The following is a 16,639-nucleotide window of genomic DNA, read 5'->3' as shown; positions in this document are numbered from 1 at the left end:
GCCTTGGTGTAAAACCTTACTCAAATAGAATAAATAGAATAATTTCTATAATGCTAACAAAGGGTTCTCTTTTTTACAGCCCTACGTTGCTAATGCGGTTGCTCTATTTGAGGTTTAACACGATTTAGAAATTACTAAACCCATATCAATACTGGAGCGTTATATATTGATTATCGTTGGTTAGTTTTTACTTGGAAGATGAAACTAACTGTCCAACTTGTTCTGATCTTGTGCGCCGCTTGCTCGCTCTGTGCACAAAATCCAGGTGGGAAGGGTTTAATATTTTTTTAAACCAAGTATATTAGGGTGGGGTAAAATGGGACAGAATATTTACATAATTATATAACAATAGCCCAGCAGCAACCCTATAAACAACCGTTGTTTGAATTGTTTAAAACACGATAAGATATTCTCTGTTGCCAACCAAATAAAACAGAGAGTAGCCATCAAACAAATATGTTTTAGTCGCATTTAAAATTTTTTGGATAATTTGCGGACTTAAATTTTGGACGATAGTTTTAACTATGGTTTTTTTAACGAACTATTTTGACATCGAATTTATTAAATTACAGACAAAGTCGTAAAAAAGATCAGGCAACTGCAAACAGGCGAACCGTTTCGTATTCGTTGCCGCATTGAGGTGTCTAATACAACCATCGACAACAAACTGATATCATGGAATATGCCACCTTCAGTTAGAGAGCGGGGAAATTTCCGAATCACTACTGAGAAATACGAAACTTTGAATGGTATCCGTTATGTCAAGAATAGCATAAAACTGTCGTCAGTAACTGTAGATGATATGGGCTATTATTACTGCGAGGAAAACCCGTTGATACAAGATACTTCCATGGTTAAAAACAAGCAAAGGGAATTAACATATGTATATGTCTTCGGTAAGTGATCCGTGCTAATAATTTCCCACAAAGTATAGCAGGGTGGGGGAAGAAAGGACACCTTTTCATTCTATTTTATTGCCCCATTTGGTAGTAAACAAAAACAATTTAAAGAATTCTATAAGACCGTATCCTCATCACAACTCCCATGGGCTATGGTTAACTCTAAAACACGATCAGGATATTTAGATATTATGTGCTAAACCTTACCCCACAGTACTCAGTGCATGTGGTAACTAGTAAGTAGGTGCGACTCTCGAGGTATGTAAAACAGAACAACTGTGTTATAACGACTGTCGTTGCTCCACCACACGAGGGTAAATAAGTTACATTCCTTTATTTATGCTTTTCCTTGACGGGTTACGTAGCCTACACCAGTATCAAAGCTTATTGGTTCGTCAGTCGATTTTAAATTCAAACTCGTTCCAATTTGACTTTTTAGTAAATTTCTGCGATTTGTTTAGACCCAAATATCCTTCTTGCACCCGCACCCCGAATGGTCGATGCTAGAATATACAGCGATTTGATTATACCGTGCAGACCGACGCATAAGAATGCCGTTGTGAATTTGACAATGGTGCCCTCAGATATTCATCCAAAAAGGGTAAAACAAATACGTTTGACGTGAATTTTTGTGTATTTATAATTTTTATATTTTTTGGGGCAGATATCCTATGACCCAACTGTTGGGTTTACTGTCTATAACGTCACCGACTATGATGCAGGCTTTTGGAAATGCAAAGCAACCTTTCGAAGCGAAGAAGAAGAAAAACGAATCGTTGTGAATGTAAACACAGGTTTGAAAAAGCGCGGAAAAGTGAATTATTTCAAAATAAAACGTGCTTTAATTTTTAAACAGATGTAGTACCAATTACACGCGGATTGAAAGCAGTTGCGCGCCAAACCGAAGTTTTGAAAGGGGGACAAATTTCAGTAACTTGCTCGGTAACCGTGAGCAGATTTTGGGCGGTAGCGCCAACATGGAAAACACCAAACAACCGAACCAAGGTTTGTGTACTATTTATAACTATAATAGACGCTGTATTTCAAATTTATACGCCAGCACAATATGCATGTTTTTACTAAATTCACTTTGTTCAAATTATCATTTATTTATCTCTGCATGGGGAACAGCTTAAGAATTAGACTATGTGTGGTTTCATAAACTAATGTACAGTTTGATCTCCATCAATTTTTAGCATTAATACCATTTTCAGGTGCCAATATTTAAGAAATGTGTAGAAGAAGTAGCAGGTGAAAGTACAGACAGCAACACAATAAAGTGGTGCAGTACTTTGCTAATAGAACATGCCAGTCTTCTTGATTCTGGCAAATATTCGTGTCATTTGTTAAGCAATGTGAGAACAGAAAGCTCTGTCAACATTAAAGTATATGGTGAGCCTTATAATTTCTTATTTTGTAGGCCTATATGATAAGTTTGTGCCCTTTGTTAAAGTTATATAGTGTACAAATTAGCGAATAGACAAATGTGCATAAGTGTTATTGTTTTATTACTTTGTTAATTTTATCAAGGAATTACTGTTGGAATGTTTTCTTACACTGTAAAATTTGAACTATCCATTTCAGAAAAATCCTTTATAAATGTCTTGTCAACTCCCACCACAAGTTCGAATGTGATTGAAGTTATAAAAGGAGAAATGGCAGCCATCAAATACAGCGTCCATGCCTTTCCTACACCCACATTCAATTGGTTCAATGGCACACAAAGCATTTCCAGAAGTTCAATCTCAACCACCACACAGTTATCCAATGACAGCCGTGTCTCAACCAATGGAAGCACTTTGCTGATAAAGAATGTCAAGTTTTCAGACTCTGGGTGGTACATGCTTTCAGTTTCTGTGAAAAACTTAATGATAAATGAAACCTTTCTTCTAATTGTTCAAGGTTTGTTGCTAATGCAAATTAATTATAACCCAACATAGGTGTGTACTTGTATTAAGCGCATAATGACAATGCTCCAAACCAGTAGCCACCAATGAGTTGACTTTTCTAAGTCATGCAATGAAAAAAGAACAAGATTCTCTACAAAGTTACATACGAGCAAAGATAGCTTATAAGTGGGCATAAGGTGTATGAAACAGAACCGCAATGTTATAACGACTCTCATTGCCCCTACAGGCAAAGCTAAGACAAGTTAGATTCATTCGTTCATTCTTCTCCAGATCCCCTCCCAGCAAGGATAGAAAATCTTGATCCGTTTATAAATGCTGACATTGGTGATGATGTATTGTTGAGTTGTAACACAACAGGGCAACCGGCACCAACAGTTACATGGTATCATGAAGACATAATTGTACAAGGTAAGGGTTAGTGTTTGTATATATATAATTGTTAGTATGTGTAGTGTGTATATATATATATATATATATTTATAGCCCCCACTTAAGAAACAGGTTTGCTGGTTGGGTTAAATACTCCATACTGATCCAACCTCATATACAGGCTTCAGCGGGGTGCTATATTTACTGAATTCTTAATAGCTTTTATAACCAGAGACCAAACAGTTCATGATATCTTGCTATGTTTTACATATTGGTATAACTTCAATTCTTTTACATAGCAAAGAGACATAAATGAATTAATAACTTTAGCATTAACCTAATCAAATTTAGACATATGTGTAATTACTATCTGTTTTGGGGGCATTGCAATCTAAACTTTGTTATGAAATTTAATGGGTGAATAAGTTTATAAACAAACCTACTAAAAATATGACTAGCTAGTTAGTGATGTTTTGTTTTAGAATCGAAGCTCAGTGAACTAATGATCAGAAGAGTAAAACAAGTTGATGGAGGTGTTTATATTTGTGTTGCGGAGAATCAATATGGGAAGGATAACAAATCTGTTTCTTTGAACATACAAGGTGTAGTATGGCTACTTTAGCATTTATCATCATTTTAATGATAACTCCTAAGCTGGTATGAGTGTGTGAGACAGAACATTTGTGTTTTAACTGTTCTTGCCCCACAATGTGAGAAAATTATTAAGTTAAGTTTGTTCAAATAAAAGAAATTGTAGGCGTGTTTGTTATAATGAAGATCTTTTATCGTAGTTTACAAGATATTTATGTGCCCTAAATATAACATTTAAGAACAAACTTAGAGATTAGGTGTTAGCAACACTTCAAGTGTAAATTTATATATTCTTACAGGTGATCATCAAATGCAAATCATGTTTGCAGCCAGCGGTGTCTCGTGTCTTGTGTTAATTCTCGCATGTGGTTTAATTGCAATGAGACTTAGAAAAAAGGTAGGTCAAAATTAAGATATTGCCAACTGTATTTAAAGTATTGGCAAATATGGAAATTGTCATTAAAATTATTTATTCATATGACAATGTGATTTATTTATTTTAATAACTAAGAAGTATGTTACATTGGTTTAAATCAGCCTTTATTAGGTGACACACGATAAAAGCATGGCAACATTGCTTCAGAGACTAATGATGCCATTTAGGCGAAACTTGTATGTTATTTTACATTATTTATAGCTTTTAATTTCATTCTTTTGATGCACTTCTACTTGACTGTATTCTAATGCTAATAATTTCTAGGTGAAACACGAAAAATGTATGTCAGCGTTGCTCAACATTAAGGACATGCCACTTGAGGAGCAAGCCCAGTGTTCAGAGTACGACAGCAAGAAATGGGAGTTTCCTCGAGATCGACTCAGGTTTGGGAAAACTCTTGGAAGAGGAGCATTCGGAAAAGTTATCCAAGCTACTGCGTTTGATCTCGAAAAATCATCTTCCTGCAAGACAGTGGCTGTGAAAATGCTCAAAGGCAAGTAGTTCTGTAGTTCTGTTTCTATGTAAGTGAGATATTACAGCGTGTCTGGTCATGGGACTTAAGATTTAGGCCAAAGTTGGCTCATTATTCTGAACCCCATAGTGCTGCAACCTATTAGTGACCATTTATTTGGAGAAATATCTGGTAAGTGCCTTGCCTGAGGACACATGCGCCTATTATGACATCAATACCAAGCATTGAATCCGGTATCTTACGGTTATGATGCAAGTTCCTAACCACTGAGCCATGGTGTTGGAGAAGGCAAGCGGCTAATCTCCTCACATTGAAGTGTCTGGGCTTCCTGTTGCAGTTTTAAGGTCTGGCGCCGCCGGTCTGCGCTCAAATGTCAAACTTTCCGATACGGGCACCCGGAGCCAATTAACTTCAACTACTTCCTTCAAATCTCGATAACGAGATCTTTCGATAAAATACGGAAAGAAAAATTAGAATTTCAAATTTTCAAACTGTAACTTATAACGATTATTAAATGCTGTTAAAAAAACAACTATTACAACAATAGGCAACCATATTGTATGGTTTAACATCATTAGAAACCGCAACCAGCTGTCCAAGTATTACCTGCCCGAGCGTTGCCAGATGTTTGACATTTAATAAAAAAAAATGTTTGTTTCAGAGTTATATAACATACATAAAAAACTAAAAACTTAGGTAAACAGCATAAATTGACACTATATTCTATTTTCTTTGAAATCACAGTATTATCAGTATTATTTTTAAATTATTTTGAGATGTGTGTCTGTATGGCAGACAAACTTTGGACCTTCAAGAATATAAAATAAACGCCACAAAATCTGTTTTAAACTTCAATGTTATAATATTAGAAACAAAACATAAAATCTGTAACAAGAAACAACACATAAAATTTGTAACCCCTTTGTAATAAGAATTTTATGTTTTAGTTGGATCTCGAAGCAATGAATATCGAGCCCTGATGACCGAGCTTCGAATTCTGATTCATTTAGGACCTCACTTGAACATTGTTAACCTGCTTGGGGCTTGTACTACCAAAGAAGGTAAATGCAAGCATATATATGCTTTTGTAACTATAAATAAATATACAAATTTGGTGTATAAATAAATATACAAATAAATGTACAATATATTCTGTTTTTTCGTTTAAAATATTTTTAAATCTTCGCTAGCGTAATCTAAAAGACAAAAAAAGTTTTTATTATTTTTAAATAACGATGCAGTTTTTGCGTATCTAATACCTAATATTAATAAAAGCTTTTTACGTGGTATTACATTAGTAGCAATAGCAAGAAGTAAATAACCTACACTAGTTGACACAGTATGAATCAACAAAAAAGTCAACATTAATAAAGATAAAAATAATGTAAAAATAGGTAATTTATTTAATTGGTATTTCCAGGTCCGCTCATGGTGATTGTCGAGTATTGTCGCCATGGTAACTTATCCAACTATCTTCGTGGGTTGAGACATTGTTACACGGGTGGTAGAAGTGATGACACAAGTAAACAGGAGATAAAAAAACAACGACTTATGAGCGATGACTCAGCAGATGACGGAGCGTTTTCTGGCACAGACGAAACTGACCGCTCAAGTTGGATTACAGATAAGAGAGGAAGTCGCGCATCGTATTTGAGCGGAACTGGATCCTTAACGTCACATGAAGGAGATATTAGGAGTCACACAAGACTATCATCGTAAGTTTGTGTTCAGTGTAATAAAACGTTCTACTTTATTCTCACATGGTTGAAAAATGACAGTCGTTATAACACAGGTGTTTTGTTTCATACGCCTCGTGCCAGCTTACCAGTTACCATGTATGTTACTTTGTGGGGGATGACGCCCTAGCACAGTTGGTTAGAGCGCCTGCTTCTAACCCAGAGATAACTTGTTCAAGGCTCTTCACTACTACCATTGTGGGTGTATGTGTCATTGGGCATGACACTTTCTCCAACCCAGTGGTCACCAATGAGTTTTCCAAATTATTAGCCACACATAAAAAAAAAAGTAATTAGACAAGTAACATACTTGGTAACTCGTAAGCTGGTAGGAAGTGTATAAACACCTTTGTTATAACGACTTGTTTTCTGGCCAGGCAAGGATAAAGTAAGTTACATTCATTCAGTTAGATTCAATTTTTAACTACGCATGCTCACATTCCATGATATTTTCAAAGTGGTTGCGAAGACAGCAGGATGAACTTGGAGAAACATCATGAAGCAAATGATGATGGAGATGAGAAGGGCAAAGAACAGAAGGATCAACTCACTCTTACCGATCTTCTTTCATACAGTCTTCAAGTCGCCCGCGGCATGGAGTTTCTCGCTTCTAAAAAAGTAAGTTTTTGAAAAAAATTGGCTTTTATTTGAATTCGAGACTAATGGTGCCATTTTAGATGAAATATACCTCTTAAAGAATACAGTTCGTTGAACTTTACTTTTGTCAGTTACCTAGTCCGTAGCATTTAATCTGTTTATGATTACATATTACATAATATGATTGTTGTGTCGCCATCTGGTAATCGAATGGCAGCAACATTTTATTTACTGTACTGGAATAACTGTCATTGCTATTTGAACTGACTAGTAATAAATTCTGCAAATCTAACCCTGATTTAATGCTAATAAACTTAAACAATTCGACGAACTAAAATACAGTAAGGATTTAACAAAGTAAAATACAGTAAAAACCTGGTGCCAGGAAAACGTATCAAAAAAATCAAAACGTAATCTATTTGAACTGTTTTAATTTACTAAACTAGCATTACTTTTTTGTCTTTTAAAAATAGGCATGAGAGTGACAGCAACAGTTAATTACTTTAAAAAATAAAATGATGCAAAACTTGCATTTTTAAAACCGTGGGAACGTTTACTTTGTTTTCTAAATTTGGAATAAAACTTTGTGGAAGCCAATGTTGTAATAACAAGTTGTTTAAAGTTACAAGTTTTTGAGTAAATCCGAATAAAGAAATCAAATCTAAAATTGGTAACTTTGTAGTTATTGATTACGCGCGCCAAAAGATAAGAAATTTTATCGAAATATTGTTAATTTGAACATCCGTTGCTCATTCTCTTTGTTTGGTTGTTTTTTCTGAATGTTTAAAACTGCACAGACTGGTCGACGCCACTGTGGTTTTCGGCCCTTCACTCCCTCATGCCATAGCGTGGGAATCGACTTTGTATTGCCGGAAAGTGACGCACGAAAACGAGACCGTTCATAAAAGTAGAGAAAAGTGTGTTTCTGTATGACTGTTGACGGAAAAGTCACTGCGTATCGCAATCAGTTGTTCAGTCATATATCCTTACAAATACTATGAAAATAATTCTCACGAAATGTTTATTGGGCTTCGGGGCATTTCTCTTTTTGTTGTGGTTTAAGAATTGGTGGTTTTCAGTTGAACTATAGCAAGAAAGAACTGTTTTGTTCTTTATAATGAGATCTTATATGTACATTCTATGCTGGCATTAAGAGGTTTTTACACAATATTTATGTTATATAATATATATATATATATATATATTATAACTGAGAGAATGAATGTAACTCATCTATCCTCGTGCACGGGAAAACAAGTCTCTTTAACAGTAGTGTTCAATTACATATAGCTCAAGACCCTTTTCTATATATTATATATTATATAAAATTTATAAAATCTACATGCCTATTATCTGATATGTTTTAAAATTCTGTTACCCCAAACTGCCATGAATAAAATTCCCAATCACCATCACCACTTTTTATTACACAGTGCATACATCGAGACCTGGCAGCAAGGAATGTCTTGCTTTCCGATTACCAAGTTGTTAAGATTTGTGACTTTGGGCTTGCACGTGATATTTATAAAGATCCAGACTATGTTAGGAGTGGGGGGGACGCAAGACTGCCAATCAAATGGATGGCACCAGAGTCCATTTTCGATAAAGTTTACTCCAACAAAAGTGATGTGTAAGTCAAAACTGAATTTTGCTACTAAAATCGTATTAATACATAACGGTTTGTATTTAGTATGTGTTTGCTTTAGGAATAAAACACTCATGCCAAATCACCATACTTCATTATAGGTTGTGGTTAGGGTAATGCACCGAATCTGGCATAATTTCAGGTCCTTGGCAAGTACCTCACCCACACAGAATATAATAGGTCATTAGCACTATAAGTTTAACAGAAACACGCTGCATACAAAACCTCTACATCTTAATATTTTCCTGTTGTTTTGTCACTATATCCTATCTTTTTGTTTAAAATGTTTCTAAATCTTTGGTACTGTAATCGCAAAGACAAATTAAGTTATTATTAAATTATTTTCAGTTGGTCGTTTGGAGTTCTTCTGTGGGAGATATTTACACTTGGTGGTTCCCCTTACCCTGGATTGCAAATGGATGAAGATTTCTGCAACAAACTGCGAAGAGGTGTTCGCATGGGGAAACCTGAACATGCCACAGACTCTGTGTAAGTTGTTTACAGTAGTACCTTCTATTCTGTATGGATGGGTTGAGGACCTGGGATTTGGGTCAGATTTGGCCCATTACCCCAACACTTTTTATGTTCGAAAGTCACATGCTCGCAATAGTAAAGTCCTTGTAATGCTGGGGTTCGATTATATAAGCAGACGTGACCTTGTAAAAGCTTGTATTGTATATGTACGATTAGTACGAACCCAGTTACGATAACATGCGGTCTACACAACCATAATATTAATAATGGCCGTCAGCTGGATACCATGACATTAGAATTATGGGTATTCTGTTACAGTCCTTTATTTATGTTCCTACTCAAGCGTCCCAATTCTTTCCTGATATTATAATACCTACGGATATATCATCTTTAGGAAGGAATTTTACAACAGCTTTTCAGGTTGATTAGCAACTTATTTTATTAAAATAATTTTGCGAAGGTGTTTAAGTAAAGATGGTACAAAACCCAGTGACTGCACGGTTCTATTTTTTTTTACATATTTTAAAAATTTTGGTTATTTTTTAAAAATATTTTAATATATTATTTTAACTTGCTTTAATTTCAGATATTCTGCCATGCTTGGTTGTTGGGATAACAATCCTGAAGATCGGCCGACATTCACCAAGTTATGCGAGGAAATAAGTGATGTCCTGCAAGAAGAAGCCGGCCATGTAAGTCAAACTATATCAAATTTGTCTTTCTTTTGGGACCACTGTGGTTTCACATTCAGAACCCCAAAATTCCAAGTTTTGGGACCCATAATTTATTTAGTTTAAAGTGCAATACAGAATTTTTTGTATTGTTTTTCTGTATGGTTGTTTCACAATATAAATTTCTTTAAAATTTAGAGGTGTTTCTGGACTATTTTATTCTATTGTTTCCAAATCTACAATTAATGAATGTAATTCTATGATTTTTTTCAATGTTAAACAGCAGCAAATTATGTTTAAAACTTCAAAAAACTAAAATGTTTGTTTAAAACATAATTCAGTTGTATAAATGAATGTAGCTTACTTATCCTTGCTAGGCCGGAAAACGACCGTCGCTATAACACTGGTGTTCTGTTTCATACACATCAGGCCAGCTTATAAGTTACCAAGTATGTTACTTTGTGGGTGATTATTTTTGGAGGATTTTTTTATGTATGGGTATTAATTTAGACAACCCATTAGTGACCACTGGGTTGGAGAAAAGTTATAATTTGTTTAAACACTTTGATAGGAATATCTGGATGTGTTAAAAATATTTGAGAAAGAAGCAGAAGGTAAAGAAACTCTGCGTGGGCTCCGACTCTATGAAACACCTCAAGAAACTTTTACTGAAGGTAAAAACAAAATGGAGGAAGAAACATCTGCAACAATTAACTACACCTTTGTTAAGGTAAGGGTATTTCATTAATTATATTTAGACAATGCTATCTTACATAGGTTTAATATTAGTATTAAATTATCATGCTCAATGTACAGCATTTTGAATAATTTTAAGCACCTATGCCCATTTCAAGCACTTTCAGTTTGCTGTCAGGCTTCTTATACTTATTTACACTGTTTAGTACTTTCTTTTTTTTGTTGAGCACTCTATTATGACTTTTTTCAGTATTAACTGAACATGTGCAGTATTAACCAGGCTAAACATTTTTTAAACTAAATTTTACAGGTTGAAGATAAAGAGAATGAAGAAACTGCAGATGAAACTTGTGAAGAAATATCAATTGTTTGCGACACAGTGGAAGCAAATGAAATTGAAGGTATAAACAACTAAATATTTCTTTAGAGTGTGACTTGCTGGATCAAGGGCCACATAATGTGTATCCAACAAAATTCAAGTCCAACAAATTGTGTTTCTGAAATATATTCACCTATAATAGCATCATCAGTTAAATCATTTTTTGTCGGTTACAAAATCAGAAAAAAATTCTATTTTTTAATTAAAATTTATTTGTCTCCAGAAAATACATATGATGATGATATTGATGAACATAATGATCCCATCAGTGATCCTCAAGCTTGTGTCGTCCTCATGGATCAAGATCAACCTCCACTATATGAAGATGTCATTGCTTCCAGGATTCAGGATCTCAATTAAGAAGATTGGATTTCAAAAATCACAGGTTCATATAATAGAATATCTTAAAGGTTATTGACTTTTTATTATAATTTGCTCTAGAAATTCAAGGATATACCATTTGTTTCTTTGAAATGTGTATTTTAGATTTACAGTCATGGTTTTATTTAACACTTTTACTCAAGTAGTTTTCACCCATAACGTGTATTTATCAACTACTCACTTCTTTTTCTTGTTTTAGTTAATCAGATTTTCGTTCTTATATTATTAAAAAACTGATATTTCTTTTGTACACCAGAAACATGGTTTGCTCATGTACCTCATGCCAACTGTCAAGGTTGTTGAAGTACTTTGATCTAGTGAATGAGAACCAACTGTTACAACACATCAGTGATCAATGATGAAGTTATTAGCAAGAAACAAAACTACACAATGTCTTTTAAACAATGGTGACATCCATTTCACCTATGTTACTATGTTAAATGCCAAGCTGCTAGTATTTTCTACAACTGTACACTGCCAATGCGTTCAAAATATTACATGTTTAAGCAATCAAACCATTTTACATTGTATATTTGTACATACTGTAATGTCCCTTTCTCCTTCGTTTTACAATACCTTGTTTGTTCTGTCTCGTGATAATGTTAACGCGTGTGTGTAAATACTAAAACGTGTGGTAAACATCTGTTGTAGAAACATTTATTATCTCTCAGCAAAAAAAAAACGGATTTTGTATTCTAACTAAAGGGTATAGTGAAAAACGTGCAGAATGCATGTATAGACCCAGATGTTAAGGCTTTTATTACGGACAATCGGATGAACAAATAAACGTATTTGCGCATTGTTCTCTTTTTGGGAAACTGCTGTTTTTTATTAGTTGGTGATTCATATGTACCATGTCATCGTGTACTGAGTGTTTCGCATGGGTAATGAATTAGAAATTGTTATGACTTTTGGGTTTGTAAAACTATGAAGTTTGTATTATATCAATGTATATAACTACTGTAGTTATATATACATTGATTATATAGTCAAAACTCTATTGCCATGCACGTAATCGACGTATGCACCTTTAGTTATTTATATTGCGACACTCCCGTGCCTCTGTTGCGCTAATGTTAAACATTAGTCATTCATTTACTAACCGCGTAACTTGCGTATCAGCAATCACTACTGGCACGGATAGATAAAAAGAAGTACATAAGTGATTACAACAAAACAGTTCTTACGAAAGGTGCAGAATAGACTGACGAAGTTGGAGCAAAACATGTTTGCTAAGATCGTTTTCTATGTTGTTGCGGCGCTTCTCATCTGCACTGTTGTGCTGGCAACTGAAACTACAGACACATTAGATAACGGATGCACTATTACCAGAAGTTCTACAGAAGCCGAAGCTGGAAATATCACTGTTTCTGATTTGATAGCGTAAGTAATTTGTCAAACCGCGGAAAATTTAAATGTTTTACCGACTTGTGACGTCATAAATACCCCCATTCAAAAACATCTATAGTTAACCGCGTTTTTTGAAGTTCAAATCGGGTAGCACGTGATTATAATGTTAGAAAAAACATTGGCAACAAAGTGAAGAACTTGCGTTAGGTCTGTTTTTTTTAAAGTAATTTTAAACTATTTGCTTGTTTTAATTTACCTTGAGTTAGAATATCCAATTTGATGCCACCACGTAACGGTAATTGTCGCGAATTTCTATATTTTTTATACAAAGTTACCCATTTCTACTTTACAAAAGTCAAAAACATTGTTTGTAACTGTTCAGTGTAACTACCAGTAATCATATTTCACATTTATTTAAATATAGATAATTAACAGCAATTGCTTCAACCGATAGTTCCTTTTCAGTTGTGTACATTTTGTCAGTCTTACAATTTTAAACAAATGAAAAGATAAAAAAATAACCCACAAAGTTAAATACGTGGTAACTCAAAATTGGGCATGAGGTGTATGAAACAAAACACCAGTGTTATGACGGCTGTTCTTGCCCCATGATGTGAGGATAAATATGTTACATCAATTGATTTATCTACAAGGTTTCAAGGTTGTTTTTTTCCAGGTTATGGTTCACTGATCCTCCTCCTCATCTTAATTGCTCCGGCAAAGGACACAAAAGATTGGATGTTGAAGGGGTTGTATCAGACGCAAAGTCACTAACAGTTTCCTACAATGATCTGGTTGAATTGCAAGTTGATGATCTTGAGGAATTCACTCAACTTACAAAACTGGAATTGAAAATGAACAAACTTGTAAGAATTTCACCTTCAACCAACAACCTGACCATTTCAACACTTGTGTTTCTCTCAATAGCGTAAGTGCAGAATTTCCTTGTTTAGTTTATTGTTACTTAACCATTCATGGGTTATTGGTTATTACTCCCTTTTAGAGGCAATTACACTCATAGCCCACTACTCGATCAATATAGTGGTAAAAATCTACATTTCTCAATGTTTTATTAGTATTTTTTTCTGCTTAATTTGCAACATTTATCCAAATCAAATCTGACCATGAGCATTGAGCAGAGTGTACCGTTTTTGCCCCCCCCCCCTGAAAAAGAGGTCCGTTTCCCACTTTGCCCATAGGACAGTATCAATTGCCCATTGAAAAACAATAGCCAACTCTTTACTTACCAAGATCCAAGTATTTGCTTGTATGCCGTGATCATTTTATTGCTTCACTGCAGAGACTGTTGATGCTTTTTAATGCGAAATATATATATATATATATATATATATATATATATTTCATACAATACACGATTCATTTGACATAAGTTTTGTCAGTTAGGTATTTAATTAGTAGCACTATGAATAAACCCTTTGCCTGTACAAACGTTTATTTTAACAGATATAACCGACTTGAAGTCGTTCCTACTGAAGCACTCAAATCTTTCCCAAACCTTAGGATTCTAATTCTACACAGCAACCAGATACATACAATAGCTCCGGATGCTTTTAAATATAATGGAAAGATAACTGTAAGTATGAAATTTGTGAATGTCATTTAATACCTACAGAACATAAGTTTGTGTTTATGAAAAAAGCAGCATAGATATGCCGTAACATCGTTTCAGGTATTATTATTTAATGAATAAATGTAACTTACTTTATCCTTGCGTGACCGGAAAATGTGTTCTGTTTCATACATTTCGTGTCAGCTTACTAGTTACTATGTATGTTACTTTGTAGGTGATAATGTTTTAAAGAGTTTTTCATGTTTTTTGTATGGCGGATAATTTAGACAACCCATTAGTGACTACTGGGTTGGAGCAGTTAAGTGTCTTGCTCAAGGTCACATACTCCCACAATGATATCAGCGACTAGCCTTGAACTCATTACCTCTGGGTTAAAGGCACTAACCACTTTACCATGGGCCCACGGCACCTAGTCTTTTAATGTTAATGTTATTCATATCAACATTATCCGTCTTTAGCATCTGAGCATTGGACCAAACCCTGTAGTGGATTTTAATGGAGAATGGATGACTGGAATGAACCTAATGTATTTAAGTTTAAACAGCATGGGCATTCGTATAATACCTGAGCAGTTTAAAGAAATGACAAGTCAGTTAAGTTCTATTCTCATTTTGTATACAAAGTTGTATATTTTGGTTGTTGTAGCACAGAATAATTTATTGTGCGCTTTGCTAAGGCGTTATTAACAGTCATACATTTTTCGCAAACAGTTATTAGCATTTGTTTTCTAAAATAACTTTTGGCAAATATTTTGTGAACCTGCATTTTCCATTGGAGTTAGTGACACACAACAGTCAACGCTGCAAAATACTATAGATAGCATGGTAAAGCAGGAAAAATCCAAAAGGGCATGCGACTGCTCCCATTTACAATACCAGAATTTTGCCTTGTGGATTGTCATTCACCCTGATGAAGACAACCTGTATAGGACATTGAAACATAATGTCAAATAATGCCAAAAAATCTGGGTAATCAAAGGTATAATATGGATGGCAGCAAAATATATATAGTTGTCTAGCATCTTATCAGGTTATGATTGTGTTACTTAAAAAGTCTCAAATTACTAGTGTAGTAGTGTATTCTGTATTGTATATTTATTCTAATAACTGATCTAATTCTCTTGTTTAAGATCTAATGTGGACGAATCTAGCAAGCAATAAGATACGCAGAATCAATGCAAGCACTTCTCTTAAACTGACTCAACTCGATACAATATATCTCGCCAATAATGAAATCGAATACATTGACAAAGATGCATTTAAAGGTAATAAAGTCTATTTTAAGATTTAAGAGCATTTTTTTATATTTTTTTTATATAGCAGTTGCATTTCAGTTCCAGTCCAATGCAAAAGTAAATTGGTTAAGGTAATAACGGGTTCGAGTCTGACTGTTGCCACCCCAATCTTTCCCCCTCCCCCCCAAAAAAACTATTACCAAAAAAATGGCAAAGTTACATACAACTTCTAATCTGTACGTGTGTATATGAAACAAAACACTCATGTTATAACAACTGACACTGCTCCTACCTGCAAAGATAACTACTATAAGTTTTATTCAGAAAATTGTTTGAGCGATAAAATAAACTACTTGACAATTGTTGTTCTATCACTATGTTAAAGTCTTTCTAAATCTTCGCTATCGTAATTGAAGAGACAAATAAATTTAATATTACTCTTACTTGCAGGTGCGGTAAAACTTCGAGACATTGATCTATCCGATAACCGAATCCAAACCCTTGATAAGGGAACATTCAAGGATATGAAAGGTGAAAATCTTGTTTTGAACTTACTGGAGAACCCTCTTGGATGCGACTGTAACACTGCTTGGTTTAAAAGCTGGACAGATGAGGTAAAGTAAGAGTGATAAATCTGGGGTGACAGGGAAGACAGCAAGACAGGCATAAATATTAGTAATAATAACTTTATTTGTCTCTTCGATAACGATAGAGATGATTTAAAAATATTTTAAATGAAAAGCTAATCTATAGCGACAACCCAACAGTTGTTAATTGAAAAACAAGTTAACGTTTTTCAGACATAGCTTGGAATTTTTTGCAGTGCATAAATCAGTAAAGTCTTTTTTCATATGAATCAACTCTATTTACATTAGGTTCTGGTGCTTAGAAATACATTTCTATATATAGTTAGACATACATTTCTATAGAAACAAATTTAATTTCATTGTTTAGGGGCAGAAAATAGCAGTTGGGTTTGTCACCACAGGTTTGCCATTGATTTTTGTTAGCAATAATTTACCAGTTTACCACCATAGATCCTTTAGGGGTTAATCACTGTAGTGTTTTTTATTTTGTATACTATGGGTGAGGTCCTTGAGGATCTGGAATTTAGGCCAGATTTGGCCCATTACCCCAACACCCTTGTATCATGTTCGAAAGTGACATATTTGCGATAGTACTTCGTTATCCATGTTCTGACTTAAAGT

At 34.4% G+C, this 16,639-nt stretch overlaps 2 protein-coding genes and 1 long non-coding RNA gene across 5 annotated transcripts in view; 2 read left to right on the top strand and 1 right to left on the bottom strand.

Annotated features, from left to right (window-relative positions):
* Positions 1-80: 80 nt before the first annotated feature.
* Positions 81-12,060, top strand: LOC778954 (vascular endothelial growth factor receptor 1). The gene is made up of 21 exons (XM_009862590.3): positions 81-265; positions 573-896; positions 1,361-1,500; positions 1,564-1,693; positions 1,756-1,904; positions 2,114-2,291; positions 2,484-2,801; positions 3,080-3,217; positions 3,661-3,780; positions 4,069-4,166; positions 4,470-4,698; positions 5,625-5,738; positions 6,098-6,392; positions 6,872-7,031; positions 8,444-8,640; positions 9,004-9,144; positions 9,716-9,821; positions 10,372-10,530; positions 10,807-10,897; positions 11,099-11,260; positions 11,513-12,060. Exons 1-20 carry the CDS (start codon positions 199-201, stop codon positions 11,233-11,235), a joined length of 3,291 nt encoding a protein of 1,096 aa, XP_009860892.2. The 5' UTR covers positions 81-198; the 3' UTR covers positions 11,236-11,260; positions 11,513-12,060.
* On the bottom strand, positions 11,132-11,568 carry LOC113474847. Its single transcript, XR_003396555.1, has 2 exons — positions 11,438-11,568; positions 11,132-11,226 (listed from the first exon to the last, which is right to left on the bottom strand). It is a non-coding gene; the product is annotated as an uncharacterized LOC113474847 (long non-coding RNA).
* A 383-nt stretch (positions 12,061-12,443) lies between the features above and the next one.
* The window catches only part of LOC100179272 (slit homolog 3 protein), a 13,010-nt gene continuing 8,814 nt past the window's right edge, over positions 12,444-16,639 (top strand). Inside the window, exons 1-6 of one of the 3 annotated variants that reach the window (XM_009862527.3) lie at positions 12,444-12,639; positions 13,283-13,534; positions 14,071-14,200; positions 14,656-14,785; positions 15,327-15,461; positions 15,882-16,045. In XM_009862527.3, the coding sequence (XP_009860829.1) occupies positions 12,482-12,639; positions 13,283-13,534; positions 14,071-14,200; positions 14,656-14,785; positions 15,327-15,461; positions 15,882-16,045 (969 nt within the window). In that variant the 5' untranslated portion in view covers positions 12,444-12,481. The other 2 variants (XM_009862528.3, XM_026837541.1) reach the window with 2 other exon arrangements.

This window comes from Ciona intestinalis, chromosome 14, assembly GCF_000224145.3.
Source record: "Ciona intestinalis chromosome 14, KH, whole genome shotgun sequence".
NCBI classification, from domain to species: Eukaryota; Metazoa; Chordata; class Ascidiacea; order Phlebobranchia; family Cionidae; genus Ciona; species Ciona intestinalis.
The sequence above is the reverse complement of the archived record's forward strand: the minus strand, read 5'-3'. Positions and strand labels throughout refer to the sequence as shown.